The sequence below is a fragment of the Nestor notabilis genome, unplaced genomic scaffold (genome assembly GCF_000696875.1).
Source record: "Nestor notabilis isolate BGI_N333 unplaced genomic scaffold, ASM69687v1 scaffold1875, whole genome shotgun sequence".
NCBI lineage: Eukaryota > Metazoa > Chordata > Aves > Psittaciformes > Psittacidae > Nestor > Nestor notabilis.
Window position 1 is genome coordinate 17,461 of NW_009928670.1, and position 18,601 is coordinate 36,061.

Consider the following 18,601-nt stretch of genomic DNA (forward strand, 5'->3'; position numbering starts at 1 on the left):
ATTCTGACATGTCTGAAGACTACAGAAGCTTTACCATGGCTTTGAAAGAACTAGAATTTCATACTTAGATGACCTTTGAAGGTTCCTTGCATCCATACTATTCTATTCTATGATTTATTAGCGCAAAACAGAGTAAAACACAAGAGAATTCTGGTAAAGATGATCAGAGAATGGAATGGGTTCAAACTTACACAGGGGAAGTTTAGGTCAGATGTAAGGAAGAAGTTCTTTACTGAGATGGTGGTGAGGCACTGAAATGGGTTGCCCAAGTTGTGAATGCTCCAACCCTGGCAGTGTTCAAGGCCAGGTTGGATGGAGTCTTGGGTGACATGGTTTAGTGTGAGGTGTCCCTGCCCACAGCAGGGGGTTGGACCTAGATGATCTTAAGGTCCTTTCCAACCTTAACTATTCTATGATTCTATGATTCTATGAATATGGTAGCATTGGAAATAGAAATGCTCTACCCCAGAACAGTTACAACCTGAGCAGGGATGGCAGGGTGGGATGTCACAAAAAAAAAGGTATCTGGATTTAATAAAACACTAATTTGTCGTCTGGAGGGGGAGGAAAATGGCTCAGAAAAAGGACAGTTGTACAAACTGAAGTTTGAAATTCAGTAGAGCCCGTGCTGGTGTATCATTGCTGCACAGGAGTCAGTAGGTCCAGGCTATAAATTTTGATCTATGTGTTGTTCTAAGACAGGAAAACCAAGACAGTATGCTGTGACCCACCACCCCATGAAACACAAGAAAACCTTAGCAAACCTACAGGGTTCTTTTTGCATTTGTACTGGTACCAAAATAGGTCTATTTAACAAATATTTTGATTATTTATGATAATATGTCAGATTTCTTGGCATTTTCCATGTGTTTAAACCCAAACTACTTTACAAGAATACCTATGTATTCTGGTAGGAAAATAGTCACTCTAGTTGCACAAAGGGTTTGTGACATGCTAAAGAAGAGAATCCAAATCCAAAGTGTGTCTTCCACAATGTGGCAACAATGGGTAGGTTCGACCTGTAGGCCAGTGGTACAGTGTCTTTAAGATAGTCTCCTGACACACAGAGAGGTCTGAGCATGACAGGGCTTCCACCAGAGAAAAGGAATAAACCAAACTGAGTAGCTGGTGCAGTGGATGGGCAGAAGACAGACTGATTAGCAGCTCACCCAATGCTGCACTGGGATTCCCAAATGACAAGGAGAAAGAGAGTCTGCTGAGAAAGTGTTTAATGATTTCAATCAACCTAAAAACACTGCTAACGCAAAGGATGATCAAGGACATATAAGGGCTCTGTTGTTGCACTTGTGGTATTCTGTAATGAAAGCAAAGCAGAAATCTGCCAAAACTTGTTTCCTTTTGGCAACCAGACAACGTTCTGGCAGTGACACACAATGCAGCTCCCCATATCACGTTTTCCTTAAGAGAAGTCCCTAGTTTGGCGAGAGGGATGAATTTACAGAACTCTCAGATAAGAGGAGATGTGTGCAATGCAGTCTGCATTCCAGTATTCTGCATCCCAGTACTAGGCATCCCCATACTCATAGAACTATGTTGCTATGATAATTTTGATGTCAATACTTACAGTATAGTTAAGAGTAACAGGGTTTTAGAATAGGTCCAACCTATTGAAAAGTGCTAACAGGACTCACTCTAAAAATGTTGGGAACTACTCTTTGAGGTTAATTAAACACACCCACTGGAAATGGAAACCTTACAGAGGCATCACCACAGCTCACCAGCAGACTCCTTTAGCAAATGATTACCACAGACAAAAAAGAGAAAGTATACACAGAGTAGGAACACCAAGGCACAGATTCATGCATCAACTGGGTAAGTATGGTCACTGCTAGACATGCTGTTAAACAGTTGTCAAGGACAACCAACCACTAATCCATGTTTCATGTTGATGGCAGAGTTGAGTATTTTCACATTCACAAATATTTGATCTCCTCCCACTTCTGTTGAATCACCATGCTACTGACTAACACAACTGCCTTACTATGTTTTTCTTTAGAGTCTTTTAGAAAGATTTCTACTAAAGATCAGATTAAAAAAAAAAATAGCATCTAAACTGTTGACCATTATGTTCTTACTAAGCTCTTGACACGCCCTAATGTGACAGCCACTTCTCTTCAGTGTGACTTACAAGATGTTCAAGCTTAATGACTACCCTACTCAGCTCACTCTCTCCAATCTCTGTGATGGATATTAGCACATAAAATCTGAGGTTCTGGTTACAGCTGCTTAAAGTGAAAGACAGAAATAATGCTTGTTTGAATTTTTATGGTTTTGCAAAACCAGAGTTTATTTTATGGTAAAATATCAAATCTGATTTCTTAAAATTAGATTTCTCTAAAGCCATCAGTGCTTGAGTTTCCATATTTGTATGGAGGAAAATAGACCTTTATGTTACAGTTTATAATTAAATACTACCAGAAAATGAGGCACTCACTTATGGAGACATGTTTGAAATTTATATATACATTCATATTCTAGCCCTACAGTAGTTCTATTCATTGCACACACTGCTATGTGCGTTTAGCTCTGCTGCTTCTCTATTTATGGACAAGCTATGAAAGCAGTTTGTCAGCAACTTTATTTGAGTGTTCACATTACCAAATACATTCATTCTGAATTCACCCTAATGTAATTATCAAATTCAGCAGTGAGCTGATAACACAGCTAAAGGAAAACACCAACCTGCGTCAGTGTTTTCATGCTGTAATTGAAAACAGATGGCAACTCGTGTAATTTATGCTTTTCTACAATCAGTAACATGTTGGTATAAGATAAGAATTCCAAGACTGAATTGCATCTGCTTCAACAACACCATATGCTAGTGCACAGCATAAATATTTATCCAAACCTACTTCATCTTCTCATTTAAAGCTCAGTCACGTGAGATAGTGAAAGTACCCTTTGGATACCTTCAATTAGCACTGAAGCAACTCCATAGTGCTTGAAATGGTTAAAGCCACAGCAGTATCTTCCCCTTCCTGAGCTTAATGGAGAGAGTTAAAAGAAGGCATGTTCATTGTGTCTTATTTATACAACTTAAATCCCAGTCTTCAAGCTCCCACTAGGCTGCATTTAGGAGTTACAAAGAAGTCTGTCACGATGTCCAAGCTTCTCTTCTTTTCCCACTATCCTGTAAAACACTGAAGACTGGTCACAGCCATAAATGGGATATTTTTTTCTGGGGGGGGGGGGGGGGGGGGGGGGGGGGGGTCCCCAGGCTTGGCCAAGCCCTTCGCATTATTTATTTATTGATTTGATTTGATTTATTTATTTAAGGGGGTTTAGACTGGTTTATCTTGCTTGTCAAACAGTTGAGTAATCAGATTTGAGGTCAGACTGACAAAGATCATGGAAAGAGTTTTGTGTTTCTCTCCCTCCTGGTGTACATTCAACCTCCCAAGAATCTCACAGTTCAAATTTCTTCCTATTGCAGGAATCTAAGGCACTGGCAATTCCTCTGACATCACATGGTTTTGGGTTGGTTTTCCCACCAACTTGGCATCTTATAATGTATAGCTTTCTGTTACAAACCTGTAATATTTTGTGATTGTTGCAGTATTCAGATTCTTTGGACTAATCAGATAGCACCTATGCTCCTTTGATAGCAGGGAGACTGGGCTTGATGACTGCGATGAACCCAGCAGCAATCTGCTCTGTGAGACAGCAGCTACTCAGTTACACTTGAGATTTGGCTCTTACTCTTCTAGTGAAATAAATGGTGAACCTGGACCTGAAATAACCATTTGCAAATGCAGAAGGTGGTGGCACGGGCAGAAAATTTATGAGGCTGACCTCCCCCCTGTGCCAACTTTTAAAGATCAGGAGGAGAGCAGAACCACACTGAAATCGTCCTAGCTGTGTACTGTAATCCCTAAGCAAAGCTTGAAACAGAAAAGTGACCATACATGGTCCCCCCAAACACACTGCTACTAATCGAAATGACAGGTTTGAGTGGTTGTTTGCAATTTGTATGATACAAGGACCTTGGATGTAAACAGCTATGAATATCGATTTGCTCAGAATCAGTTTAAGGAATCAGACATTCTTCAGCATTCCTCAAAGGATAGAGCTGGGCACTGTTTTTTCCAACCAAAGAGAAAAACAGATAATCAGCAAAATGAGTGATTAATTTGTCTCTCTCACAAGACTCACACTAAGCTGGGCCTGCTTATTTTGTCATACTCTGTCGCAGAGGGGTCACAATAAATCAAACATGTGGTGCATAATTTAAGTCACTAGTTTGAAGTCAAGTTGTGTGACTTTTCAAAGAATACTCGCACCTTAAAAACAGAGATTAACTTACAGAAAAAAACACTAACAAAAGGGAAAAAGTTTTCCTGACAACTGCCAATGTTTAACACTGGCATCCACAGAGATCCAGATTTTGCAGTCAGTCAATACTTAATATTAAAGCAAACTGGGAAGTTTGAAATCCTGCTGTTCCTGTCTTCCATTGCTGACAACAGCAGACAGCAAAACAGAGCTGTAAGTAACTCAGAAGTACGTATTGCAACAGTGACTCCATTCATAGCCCCACGTCGCCTCCAGATGCCACTTGTTCATGCGCTTACAGTAATCATGCTCTTCACAACACTTCACAGGCAACTGCACTTCAACAAACCAGGGCTAAAAATACCTTAAGAAAGCTAATTGACAAGATATTTATTAAATTATTTGCTCAGGTTTTTAAACTTTGCCTAAAACCTCAGACTGACAACGGTAATTCTATTTACCAGCACCAGAAGAGGTATCAAGACTTAACATCAAAAAGACCTAACACCCTCTTCAGCAGACGATGCTTGTAGGGGTTTTCTCAAAACAAAATTGACTGAAAATTACCCCAGAAGAGGATGTCAGGTATAAGGAGATGGCAAGTGCTGCCATGCAGAGGTGAGAGACAGAGACTCATGCACCCCAAATGCCCAGCGCTGTGCCCACCACATAGCTGCTCTGTGTGGTCAGGGCTCACTGAGATTTCTCCTCAGACTCCCAATTCACAGCACTTTGGAGCAGGACAGGAGCCCAGCCAAGGTCAAACTGAAAGCAAGCCACCACAAAGTCTTTCAGGTAAGTTGAGCCTGTAATGTTTACTGCTTTAAATAATACACAGTAGAGTTTTAAATGCACAAACTGAGGTCCTACAATGAGACCGTAGGCAGCAGTCCTCTCCTAACCATTTGTCCTGCATAATGCAAAGACAGGAATATAGTGCTCCAAGAGAGATAAATGCAAGATCACAAGCGTTACAAATAAAGACGCTTCCAAAAACGATTACACTGGATGCATCTCCTTAAGGAGGAAAAACCCTGCTGCTACTGCCAAGAACTTTCCTACAAACTGCAACGCCAAGTCTTGGCTCTTCCTCAAATTCTTGCTCTTTTCATCATAGCCAACTTTCCTTGTTAGCGCTTCTTTGGTGCAGCGCTCAGAGCAACACTGGCAGACAAAAGCCTCTTGCACTAGCCCACCAGAAGTTACCGTGCCCAACAGTCTAGTTTCAAAGTGCCCCTCCTGCAGCTTCCACACAGGGGAAGGTTTATTTCCAAAGAGCCATCATCTAAAGCTTGTCATACGATTCCTTTAGATTTGCCAGATTGAAGAGTTCTGTAAACACATGGATTAAGTGACATAGATTCTTAAAAATTTCAAATCCTGCACTATAATTTACATACCTATTGCCATGGGAACACCTCAACAAAACCACTTACTTTCAAAGAAAACTGGCATTTCCTCACCAGGGGCTAAAGGTATTCAGCATTTCTAAAAATAGGGCACTGATTCTGGTGTCTAAGCAGGGACTCATCTAATAAATGGCCATAAAGTTTTATGTGTAATTATGCTCTAAAAAGCAGTTTTACATAAAGAGATAGCACCTGTGCAAATTCAAGGCAATATATTCCAGTTTTACAGTCTAAAATACTGTTTCCTTCCCTCAGGACAGCGGATTATTTTATGTTCTTATATCTTGAATAGTTCAGGTGAACCTTTGTAACCCTATCACAGTACATGAATTCATGGAGAGCATAAATGGAAGACATGAGGACATAATTTGGTACATAAACCCAGTTTTATAAATGAAATATGAAAGAACAGCTTAACTGAAACATCCGAGTGTGTAGTCACAGGGCAGCCAGCATGAAATCAAAAATGAAAACAAACCAAAGCCCCACTATATTCAGATCTAAGATGCTAAGTGCAGAAATGAAATCTCTGAGATTACACATGTGACACCACAGCGTTATTTTTACAAGTTAGGTTTCAGAATAGATCTCCTTTATTGCTTGCTCTTATATTCAGAGAGTAAAAGATGCTGTAAAGTACTGAACTCCCAAGGCCAGGATCTAGAAACACACATGAATAAATTAATAATTTTTAAATTTAAGTCTTTTAAATTTCCCTGGCAGTGTTCAAGGCAAGGTTGGACAGGGCCTTGAGCAACATGGCCTGGTGGGAGGTGTCCCTCCCCATGGCAGGGGCGTTCTAACTAGATAAGATCCTTTCCAACCCAAACTATTCTATGATTCTATAAAATTTTAGGCATGATTATTATTTTAAAATTATACTCTTCGTATAAAAATTGTAACTGTTTATTTTATTTAGGTATCGAGTAAAACATATCACAGGTTCCCCTCAGGAATCAAGCTGTTTGCCAGCAGGACGTGTCAGGGTGCTGCATGCACTAACAGGCTCTGCAGCTGCCATTCCCCCTTCCCAAGGGTTTTGCCTACCTGTACTCTAAAAAAGACTAAGTGTTTCAAAGACAGTAGGTTCTAGCAAATGTTATTTTAAAAAAGCCACCAGCTGGAGAGGAGGAGTCCCTGTAGTGCATTTGCTAAGGAGGGTGCCATGGCAGGTCTGGCATCGTGTGATGGGCAGGATGCACATCCCTGGAGCCGTGGCACCACGTGTAGCTTCCAGCTTGGTGGGTGTGAATGTATGAGCGAGAGGCAGCTGGGATGAGTGTGCTGGGAAGTGAGATGAATTAGAAGGCAGGACCAAGGTTCATAGCAAACTGGGCTGCATGTGGAATACTCCTGAAACCTCCATCTGTGTTGTCACCATACAATAAAACATGACATAAACTGAAAATTCAATCTTTGTGTCTGGCCCAGTCTGGACACTGGAGCAGGTATAGCAGATAGTCTCCCTTTCTCAATTTTATCGGTACTTGGGATAATGCTTTGCCTTTATTTTTCCCACTGTGCAAAACAGGGATTAATTCACAGATATATGCAGAATGTGACCCAAACCCACAGGTAAGTCAATGGGCTCTGCATTAACTGAAGCCTTCACATAGAATTTGTATTTATTTTTCGTAAATCATATATGAAATTATTTTAACTTTTTATGATATACTAAAGTATCATGCATTCTTCTTTTCAAAATGTCTTGAATCTGAACTGCTTTACAGTGAACAATGGGTTATGCTAGCTTCACTTTCAATAGGTATGTCTGACTTAGCCTCTTCCTATACAGGCAAAGTCCAGAAGCTTTCCAGCAATCACCTAAACTTGCAAAGAGGGAAACTAAGTTGTGCAGAGTTGGAAAAAGGTGAAAAAAACAAACCCAAAACAAACAAAACACAAACCCCAGCCAAAAAAACACAACACCAGCACCAAAACCAGCCAACCAACGGGAAAAGAAACCAAAACCCAAAAAAGGGAAAAGATCAGGACAGCAACTTGGAAAGGATAAATGAGTTTCATATGGAAAAGGGACTTGAAGAATCTCAGGGACAGAAGTAAAGAAACAGGAGGGGTGTGAAAGGCAGCAGAACTCACTGAGCACAAACGCACAAAACTCAGACAAAGGTACTCAACCCTGGAAACAAAGGCATCTTTCCCTCCCAAAATACAGGCAGCCCGAGGCCTTCACTGACCAGCACAAACACCCTGGGTAACTCATCCTGTTTTGAGCACCCACCTTCATGCCAGCTGCAGCTGCCGGCCCGCTGGGGTCCACAGCCTGGATGTGGCAGGGCTTGCTGCCCCGCACCACGAAGCCCCAGCCCACCGCGTCGCCTACAATCTGGAAAGAGAAAAGAAGGATGTGATCACCTTTAAGTAGCTCCGTGAAATTCAAGGGGGTAACATCTAAATGGTTCAAGACATAATTTCAGCATCTCCATACCTCCAACACATAGTAAAGGTCATTGTGTACAGGCTGCTAATATCACTCATGGGAAAGGCTCTATCCAAGTGATTCCTGCTGCTCTTAGTTAACTTCCTTTTTTTTGTTTTATATAACTAGGAGGCTGTAAAATGCAATGCTCCAATGACTGGGTTCAAAAATGTCTTTACTGAAAGGTTTTCTCCTAAAGTGAATATGAATCAGAATTTATGTTGCATCACAGTCTACAAATGCCTAAGTAGAAGACTTCAGTTTGGGTAGGTTATCCACTCCTCCACTCCTGCAGAGCAAGTATTACCAGGAGCACAAAGTCTAGAGGAGTTTGTATAATACAAATCTTACTGGCTTTGTGTAATTTTATACTCCATTTAAGTCAGTAGTACTACATTGGCATAAGGACAGGATAAACAACTGCAGAATCAGACCTGAAATGTGTGGAAGTACTGATAACGGAGTTGGGGATTTTAAAGTACAAACCTCAGCAAATGCAAATAAGCTCTAATTAACTCATCAGAAAATGTCTGTTTGCATTACCTTAAGCACACAACGTGCAGAAAATGCAGAAAAATACTGGAGACGTACCGTAAAAGTTTTTCTGACATATGGGGCTCCAGGCATCAAGAGCTCATCAGCAGTCACAGGCCTCTTTAATACTGTGGAGGTACACAAATGAATATTCAGTATAAGCATTCCTCTAGAAATTCTCCCAATAAATCAGATATAATTTTGGGGTACAACATCTTTTCAGTCCCACTTCCCATACACTGTTTCAGAGTGTGTAAAAGAGCCAAGGAAAAGACAGTAGATGAGATCTGAGATGAGATCTTTGGAAAATCAGGGCATTTAGTCAACAGACTTTGTTGTCTGCAATCAAGAGCCACAAAATACTATCACAAATATCAAAACTGGCTGTTCCTGAGTCCAGTATTGAAAAAAGGGACAGACCATCCTGGCATGGAGCAGCTCTTCTTCCCAGCTTGCTCTGTGCATTTTGGGTGATCTCTGCTATTTCATTTGAGTCAGATTTGAATCACAGAATTAAGTAAGAAAAAAAATCTGGTTAGGTCAGGAATTATCCCAAGAGAGTTCTGCAGCTGTAGGCACAGACATCTAACTCCATCTGGGATTTCACACGAAAGGAAATACCAGTGAGTTTCTGCAGGTGATTCCACATTGCCTTGCTGTGTAATGAGATAATTAATTTTACTCTGAACAAGTACATTTAAAGTTCTGCCAAATCAAATCAATACCATTCTGTGTACCATTTTTTACCTGCCTATAAATGCTCCACAAGACAGAGGACAATGTAAAGATACATGTTGTTCACCCTGTTTGCCCACTTCACCTTTAAAATTAAGGCTGCTTTTCTTCTAGTGATAAAGAACTGTGATGGTATCTGCCTTTTCAGTCACAGGTGGAACATAAAATTTTCCACAGACGGTATTTGAAGACATTCCGGAGTTTCTTCATGACATTCATGGGAGCAGGCAGAATTCTAGCATACAAACCAACATGTAATTTTTTTACTTTCCCATGGATTTTGACAAATTGTCATTTAGCCATTGTTACGCTTTGCACAGCATGCCTGATCAATGTGAAAAACCTGTATGATTATGCTTATTCTACAAGTCAGAATCAGGTAAATCATCCCGGCAGGACTCCCTTGCATGCCTCCCTTCATTACACATCCAAAAGGTTTTTTTGTTTGATGATTGTTTTTCTACATGACTGGTCAGGTCATGACCTGGGTGGTTTTAAGTGTTTGCCTGCAAGAGAACTCATCTGACAATAAATATACCTCTGCCTTGTGTTTATTAGCACTCAGCTCAGCAGCATATTCTGGGTCTGGAGAGCAGGAAGCTCTCTGTGAAAAAAAATCACTTTATAGTCCAGCAGAGGATTAAGAATTCCTCCCTAATATTTACATCTGACAGCCTTATGTTAACCTAAGCAAGATGACGTGTGGATCTGTACTTGCACTATGGGAGAAATAACCCTACGCTGCCAGTAATCGTATAACTCTTAAAAAGAAGTCTGTTTATAAGTCCATTGCTGTCTTCTTTCAAATATGAGTCTGTTAAAGCTATTTAGTGTTTGAAAACTAGTTCTACAGGAGAATTTATTAAAAAAAAATAAAGAATTTATGCAAGGGCAACATCAGCCTCTCCTTTTTCTTCCAGTGTTGTGTAATCAGCTGCATTAAAATAAACTTGTTCTCACCACCCATGGGTTGACACTTCGTATATAATCAGAACCATAAAGGAACAGAATAGTCAGCATACTTCAGATAACAAACAATTTATGGACAGCACATGAATGCTATTTTATCTGTCCCCGAAAAGTTTCCAGGATGCAATTAATGATGAACTGAGGCCAAAGAGCTCCCCATACAAGTCTTTTCCAGGAAGTTACCTGGGAGATATTCTGCCAAAACATGATACTGTGGCACTCCTCATGTAGGGGCAAACCCATTGCACATAGGGGCCAACACACCAAAAGGTGGTGTGAACACTGAACAGCAACATACTCCAAGGATGCAATGCCCACCCGTACGGAGAGCGTTCTCCTAAACTGGACAGAAGGTCTGGTGCGGGGGGTCATGGTTGCTGCGCATGCAACGCTACTGAGTCCTTCAAATTATTTTAACTTAGAACCTCCTACTGAATTCCCTGAAGAGCCTAAGGAGAGGGAAGAAAACGTGCTAAAAGGAGAGAGACAGAAAATATTGCTGTAACTAGGCCTGTCTTTCTGCTGGTCACTCTGCACAGAAGGAATGAAATGCACTTTAGCTCACCCATCTCTGGAGCAAATTGTAAATGTTTTGAACAAGATTCATACAGTGCTTGAGGCATGCTCTAGTAATCACTTCAAATGGCAGCATCCCTTTGAAAACAGAACTTGTACATGTCCACCAAAGGCTCCCCATGTTGCAGAACACTCCCCATACCATCAGCAGAGACTTGGTAAATTTGAAATAATAAGAAGCACAAAGGGCAGCAGGGACTCTGTTTTGAAATTCAGGGCTGTTTCTTAGGGAAACAGAGAGGCTGAAACAATATCTATCCTGGTCTGTTTTCCCCTTCCCAGATGTACAATATGAAATAATTCTGAGTGAACTGTGGAAGAATGGGTGTGTTTAACCTTCCGGTGTGGGATAGGAAATCCTTTCAAAGGGAAAATAAGCTTCAACACTACTTTTACCTTCCTAAACAGAGCGGTGTAAGACCAAAACAAATGAAAATGTTGAAATGGCCCCTGACAGGCTGAAACAATGCTTCCTCTTTCTTCAGAGGCTGCTGTTTTCTGAGTTATTTCATAGCAACTCAAGAGGCCACTGGATAGTTAAACTCTCCTCTGACTTGCACTGAAGGAATGTCTCTAGGAGGAGATGTGAATCAGTTCAGAGCTTGGCAATGAAAAGGCAAATCTGGGCCCCTGACTGCATGTCCTCCTAAGAGATAAACTGCAGCTCGAGCCACGGTTATGGGCTTGATGCAGAGATTATTGGAGGCAGACGTCTGTCTTGTGTTCAGCCAGACTTGAGGCTAGCAGATAATAGTGCCCTCTGGCCTACAAAACCTGTTGCACTGTGAATTTTTAATCTATCCTTCAAAAAGATAAACTTAGGCATGATGCTAGCATTCTTCACATCATTTTCTCCCCAAAGAGATGCCTGTGCCCTGGCTCCTGTGCATTGTACACAATGCTGGTGCTCACCAGATTTAGGGTTGCAGAGCACTGGGGGACTGCTGCTGAGCGTTGGGCTACTGCTGAAGTACCCACTACTGCCACAGCTACTCATGCTGCTCCTCCGTACTGCTGACACGATCTTGATCTCCTTGGTGGGACTCACTACAAGCAGAGAGAAGATGCAGAGAGAAAGGGAACCCATATCAATAATTACACCCATTTCCCCGGTTTCTTTAAAACAACAGCAATAAGCCATGCTTTCAGTGACAACACTGGGAAGGGGTTAGTGTGTTTTACACAGTGGGAAAAGTCACTGCATAAGCATATTGTAGCGAACATGATGGCTGAACTGCTCCCGTTGCAGTGTCTTCCAAGGGATATTTTACTATAAGGAAATAAGTTTTTACATCTTTCTTTTTACTTTGCATTTATTCTCTTAGTTTTTACTAGATGTTATACAGCAAATGCTGCAATACCCCTTCCCCTCAATTTTACTCTTCTTGAAAACTCCACATAGAAAATGTGACATATTACTTTGGGCTTGGGTGATTTTAACCAGTTCTTTTTGTTCACGGACACCATATTTTGACCAGCATCTGAAATGCTATTGCTACACATACAAAACCACCCCAGGGAGCTAAACACTGAAACCCCTTGTCCAAAAGGGATTTTTTAACATCCCATGGAGTTGCCCTACAGACAGTAGCATAGTTGATGAGTCACCTGAGAGAAAACTGGTGTGTTTTCTGTTGTCATGGTTCTGTTTGCGCAGGCAAAACGGGCTGTCGTGGCTTTCTGGCATCAAGCGAGATTTCTCAGTGAGGAGCTCCATTAATCGCCGCCGGCGGCGGAAATTCATTCTGCACTGGTAGAGCAAGTTGCTGTCCATAAAATGATGCTTGTTGGACACTAGGAAAAAAAAATGGGTAGAAAGTCTATATGTGGTCGAACCGAAATCACAGCATGCCTATCTACAGTGTGTGCACTGCATGCCTCACTGTAAAGGAGCAATACTCAAGAGCTCTCCTCTTCCTCTCCATAGACTCAGAAGGGGGAAGGTGGTCAGCTTCACACAGGTACCTTCAATACGCAAGCTTTTATAGTGTTGGTAACAAAGTAGGAACTATAGTGGCCATTGCTGAGAGAAATGTTTTACGCTACCTTGATTAATGACAAGCACTTCTTATTGTCAAGTGGAAATGGAAGTACTATATCTTTCTGTGACAGGTTGCACAACGGTCCATTTCCACGCATGCCTCTTCTGTGTGCCATTTGCTGCTGCTGGTCCCTGCGGACCAGACCTAGCTCCTTACATCGAGCTTTTTGTAAACTGGTCAGTCTAGGGCAGGCCCGGGAGCTCTGACTGACCACCTTGTTCAGAGCTACAGGGCAGCAAAGAATCAAGACCTGTGTATTTCCTCTGTCTTGCTCACCACAGACACTGTGTCCCAGACACTTCCTGCAGGCCACTTCCCCCCTTTGCACGGATACACAAGGTTTGGGAACAGGCACCCAGCCAAAGATCATTTCTTACATAATGAAAAGAGGTCTTAATTACAACCTGTTTTGACACTGAGAGCAAATCTCAGGTTGCTGGTGTCAGAGCAAGACCACAGAGCCTACCCACAGACTGCAGCATCACCATAACGTCTGTGTGCTCGCTGCCGCTGATGCTGTGTCCCAGTAGTGATGGAAAACGAAGCAGTTGGACGGAATTGTGCCAGGTCCCAGAAGTGCTCTGGTTCCTTCAGGGCTTGATCACAAGAAAGCCCTCTGCAGTACTCCCTTGATTAGTACTGCAGCATCTTAAACAGCTGCAGTAGATGTTCTGGCTGTGTTTTGTCCATCTTCACCTACCTTCCGTGGTTATGTTCCACAGAAATGATTTCCCACAGTTGACCTTTTACATGAAGGATCTAGATGCTGGATTTACCTACTTTATAAATCTCATTTCTTTCAATATTGATTCATAAGAACTGGTGGGTTATACATATTTATGTGTAAAGTGTAAACAGCAAGATAGAACTGTACTCAGAGGTCAGTCAAGTCTTTGAGTACATGACTCAGTCATTTGGCTTCAGCCTACTACTGCAGACACTAAACCTTTGCCTTGATCTTTGCTCCCAATATGGGGGCCCAAAAGCAGCAGAGCCCAGGGTGCTACACCAGACCCAAAGCCTGGAACCCTGCTTGCATGCTTTCCCTTCATCCTCATCCCCAGCACACTCTTTAAATCAGGACAGAAAAGTTGTGTGAACTGCACGTGGTTGTGCCTGAGCTGCCCTGCAGACTGTCTGCCCAGAGTCCTGCAGTGTGGCATAGGCTGGAAAACATTGCTTAGAGTTTTGAAAAAAGGCTGAGTTTTGAAACTCTACCTTTTTTATGAATAAAGCAGAAAGGTCACACCAGTCAGCCAAACTGTTATGTTCCATGTACCATCTACACAGAAGAACCCTGTTACCTAGCTTGCCCAGTTCTGTTGAAGAACTTCAGAAGAGCCAGGGCCATTTGGCTTTTCTCTGCTTCATTTTGGTGCTGAATCTGTCGTTACCTCAAAACAGGCACATGCATCCTGTTTGAGCAAAATGGCTTTGCTACGACAAATATAGCATTGCAACTAATTTGTACTGTGTTCTGACATATTAATTATTGCAGGCACACGCTGCTGCTGTGCTCCTCATTTTGGACAAATATAGTATGCAATACTATTAAACAGCACTTACTAATAATCACTATTTTTAAAGAACGGAAATAGAGGAGGAGAGATTTGGAGACTTGCCTACATCCACAAAAGGATTTGCTGTCAGAAGAGGAGTTAGTATGTAGGTGTTCACAGCTACCAGTCTCGGTCATTGGCAGAGTAAGTAAAAGCAGCAATATCCAGCAATGTCCTACCACACTATTAGAATAACCTTTTTTTATGACATCTTAAAATGTTCCCTGAAACTTAAAAAGACAAATTCTACTTATTCAGCATGCTACTAGGATTCACACTCTTCAAGGGAAAAGGGCCCCATAAATACTCCCTTGGAAGGAGAATTACAGTTGCCAGCAGTTTGCAGTATAAGAAATGGTTTCTGATTCAAGTTAAATATTATGGCACTAATGTTTTTCATTAAAACTATTCTGTTCTGTTTGTGTCATTAACTGAAGTGCTCTGATGGTCTTCAGAAATGATGATAATCAGAGATCAACACACACTCGTGTTGCAGACATCGTAAAGCTCTCTGAAATCCTGGAGTAACTGCTGACCATGAAACTTTTTTATGCCAAGATACTGAACATATTTTAGAATAACAATACTTGTTTTTAATGAAATACTGTAGCATTTATGTATTTACAATAGCAAAGCTTAGGTCTTACACTGGAGTAATTCATCCCCGCTGTAACTATTTTAGTCCACAGCATCAATATTTATACGATAAATGAATACAAGCGGAAAAGGTGAGATCAGTGACTGTATGTTGTAGAATATTTGTATACAATTTACAAAACAAAGGTTTTGTAGCCAGAATGCCTATAACAAGTAGCATTAATACAGAACCTGGAGTGCTCACTGATTTTCATAGTTTAATTCCTAATTTCTATGGATAGTTCACATTTCATCTGAGAGTGTTAGAATAACAGCCTGCATCCTCAGTTTGAGCAAATTACATATTTGTAGCACCACGTAATTGTTTTCATATTTAAGAAGAACATTAAAAATAAAGAGGCAGTTAGCTCAGACTGCCTCCTGGTACATACATCATCAAATAAAATATCTCGCCAAAATTATTGGGGTGCTCCATGGCACCTGTTCATGACTCAGGATGAAATGTCCATTCTGTGACTCTGACTAAGGATGCATATATCTGGATGTGTTCCTGCCTATGGCAGGTCGAGTGAAACTAGATGATTTTTAAGGTCCCTTCCAACCCAAACCATTCTATGACTCTAAGATCAGGAACAGTGTGGAAAAAGGGACTTCCAAACCATGCATCAGAAGGTAGAGGCTGAGGAGGGGGAGGCAGACACCGGCGCATGCTGCCTCTGAAGCAGCTGCAGTGCAGTGGCTGTCTTTCAGCATTAACCAGAAGCTACACATGCCCTTGTCCTTGATAAATCACAACTAGGTGAATGCCAACTCAGAGCATGCACAGAAGGTTGGTTTTGCTGCATTTAGTACATGCTGGGTGAGAGGTACTAGTGCAGGCATGGGTGCTCAGCTCAACTGCTTTAAGAGTCCATGTTTTGCTGCAATCAGCAGAGAAAAGTGGGAGTGAAAAACTCTTCCAAGCTGATTGCGGAATGCTGAGAGGACTGCACAGACTTGCTCGGGAGGGATTTCTTTAAAGGTAATTTAGAGGTTGGTACTTCAAACTAATGTGAAGTGTTGACTCAGGCAGCAGCAGATAAACTTGTGGCAGCTGACAAGGCTTTTTGCTCCAGTTATCTGTCCCTCTCGTAGAAGCTGCTGCTGCCAGATAGGGATTGACTTTACTCCTGAATTTGTTCACTGCCCTTCAAAATGCACCATAGAAAAGCAAACTGGCACCTATTTGTTTGTCTTTAAAAGTCAGGCCATGGCTGGCAAGTATCAGGACCTGTATTTGTACATGATAAGAGTGATGTAAAGAGCAAGGTGGGGTGACTTCATGAGTTCCTCATTCAAATTTAATTCCCAGTGCTCATGTGGCAACATGTCCATGTTATGATATGCACCTTATGAAACAGAAATAAAGGTACTAACGGCAGTAAAGTAAAAATATGGTGACTGACAACCTCCAAAATCATAAAAGTGCACAAGAGTGTTTATGATCCTGAGGGAGAGGAACCAGCATGCATTCACAGTCACCGATGCCAAACTTTGGAGGTATGGTCCACTGGTTGTATCTTCCACATACACAGGCCACAAAATGCCTCCCAAAAGCAGACTTCTAAAACTATCTTTTAATGTTACAAATATATAGTTTACTTGTACTTTAAAGCAGCCTATAATGACCACTTCACTCTATATGAGTTGTTTAAGGCTTCAGTTACTTTCCCTGACAGGCAATGAAGATTCAGCTGAAGGCTGAATTTGTTTAACTTCAGCTGCTAATCGCTGGACTTTGTCACACTTTCATCACAAAGTTACATAAGCTCTGGTCAAAAATCTTTGTAAAGAAGTCTGTGAAATGATGAAGCCAACTCTCAAACGTCTTTGATAAGCTGAATAAATAACTCCCCTTAAATGATGATAGTTTTTTTAAAAAACTCCTTGAGTCCTCTTCAGAATTTCTTTATCCTTCCTCAAATCCAGTTATCGGAACTCCACGCTCAGTTACAACCTCACTCTCCTTCTCTTACTTGCTGTTGTCCTTTTCGCACATCTCAGTCTCATAGTAACAAGCTGCTACAACTGTACTGCACAAAACCCATAAAATGGGAGCAATTTGTGCCCTGTACTTCCTGGACAGCATTGCTTCACATCAATGAGCGAAACCTGTATTCTCATTTCCTAGATGTATTGCCTTCTACCTATACCAAAGCACACCTCTTTTGGGGTAATGACCATTTAATTAATAGAGTTCAATTATTTGTTTACAGTCTAATCTATCCCTAGAGTTTACAAACTTCACTGGCAAGGATTTTAGCTTGTCACTCCCCATTTACATTACTGTTAAAAAGAGAAAAAACAGAATACTTATTTTGGCATTTCTCCGATTGGGAGCACATAATGTTGCAGCTTTGGTACTTCATATCCCTGGCTGCTTCACAGTTTCTGTCCAGACACATAAAACATAAATTTCAATGTCCATGGAAATATTTTCAGCTCCAGATTCTGACATAAAATTCTGGGCTCTGCATGGGGCTCAAACAGCCTTGTCTTTCCTTCTTTTGCAAGGAGGCTGATGCACAGCAGAGAGAGATAGAAATATTATCTTTACATTGATTTCACAGAACCGAGGAGGCTTTAGAAAGTACAAAAGCCTATTTTAATAAATGGTGTGAGTCATGCCTTAGAAATCAGGCCACTTTTTATAGCTGGCTTTTCCCCAAGATCCCTCCCACCACTTCAATTCCCTGTGATTTTTAGCACTGATAATCTGTGTACATCTCCACCGCGGTGATTAATGCTTTCTACCAGCGGAAAGCTGCAGTTCCTGGTAGGCCACATCCAGCCATGCACTCCGGCTGCCCTGCACATCCCCAGACACACAGCGCTGCCACCAAGCAAGCCTGTGCCTGGAGCTGGGGGATGGCTGCCCCGTGTTGAGGGAGCGGTGGGAAAGAGATCAAAGTTCCCCAAGGAGCCCGATGAGCAGCTCTCCTCAAGAGAGCAGAGGACATGTTGGAGTGTGTGTCTGTTTGTTTGTGTGAGCATGTGCTCGTGCTGGGGTTAAAAGGAACAGGTTATAACAGCACTAGCAGAGCCTATGGAGGTTTCAGTATGGATATGTCACGCCTTCCCCCACCTAAGGACAAAAGCAGACTGAACACTCTCCAGCTGTGCACAATGCATTTCCAAGCCTTTTGCTGCATGAGGCAGTGGCCCCCGTCTACTCACAAGTACACTTTATCTGTTTACTGAGGTAGTTCCCTCTATTAAAGTGACATTAAACCCAGTTCAAAGTTGCAGGAGATCATTCTGGACCTTCATTATTACTGGCTGTAACAGCCTGTGCCTTCACACTGCAAGTCACAAGTGACCATACTGGTTTTGACCTCTGGAATGGCAGAAGATCGCCCCAAAAGAGTTGATGTTGTACCAAAACCAAATGCAGGAGTGATGGGGGGG

At 41.7% G+C, this 18,601-nt stretch overlaps 1 protein-coding gene across 1 annotated transcript in view; it reads right to left on the minus strand.

The window, feature by feature from the left end:
• LOC104405791 (DEP domain-containing mTOR-interacting protein) overlaps nucleotides 1–18,601 on the minus strand; it is a gene marked incomplete at its 5' end in the record, with an annotated part of 46,415 nt that overhangs the window by 12,332 nt on the left and 15,482 nt on the right. Inside the window, 4 exons of the mRNA XM_010014613.1 lie at nucleotides 7,945–8,049; nucleotides 8,734–8,804; nucleotides 11,869–12,003; nucleotides 12,565–12,750. Coding sequence (XP_010012915.1) covers nucleotides 7,945–8,049; nucleotides 8,734–8,804; nucleotides 11,869–12,003; nucleotides 12,565–12,750 — 497 coding nt within the window. The remainder of the gene's footprint in view (nucleotides 1–7,944; nucleotides 8,050–8,733; nucleotides 8,805–11,868; nucleotides 12,004–12,564; nucleotides 12,751–18,601) is intronic.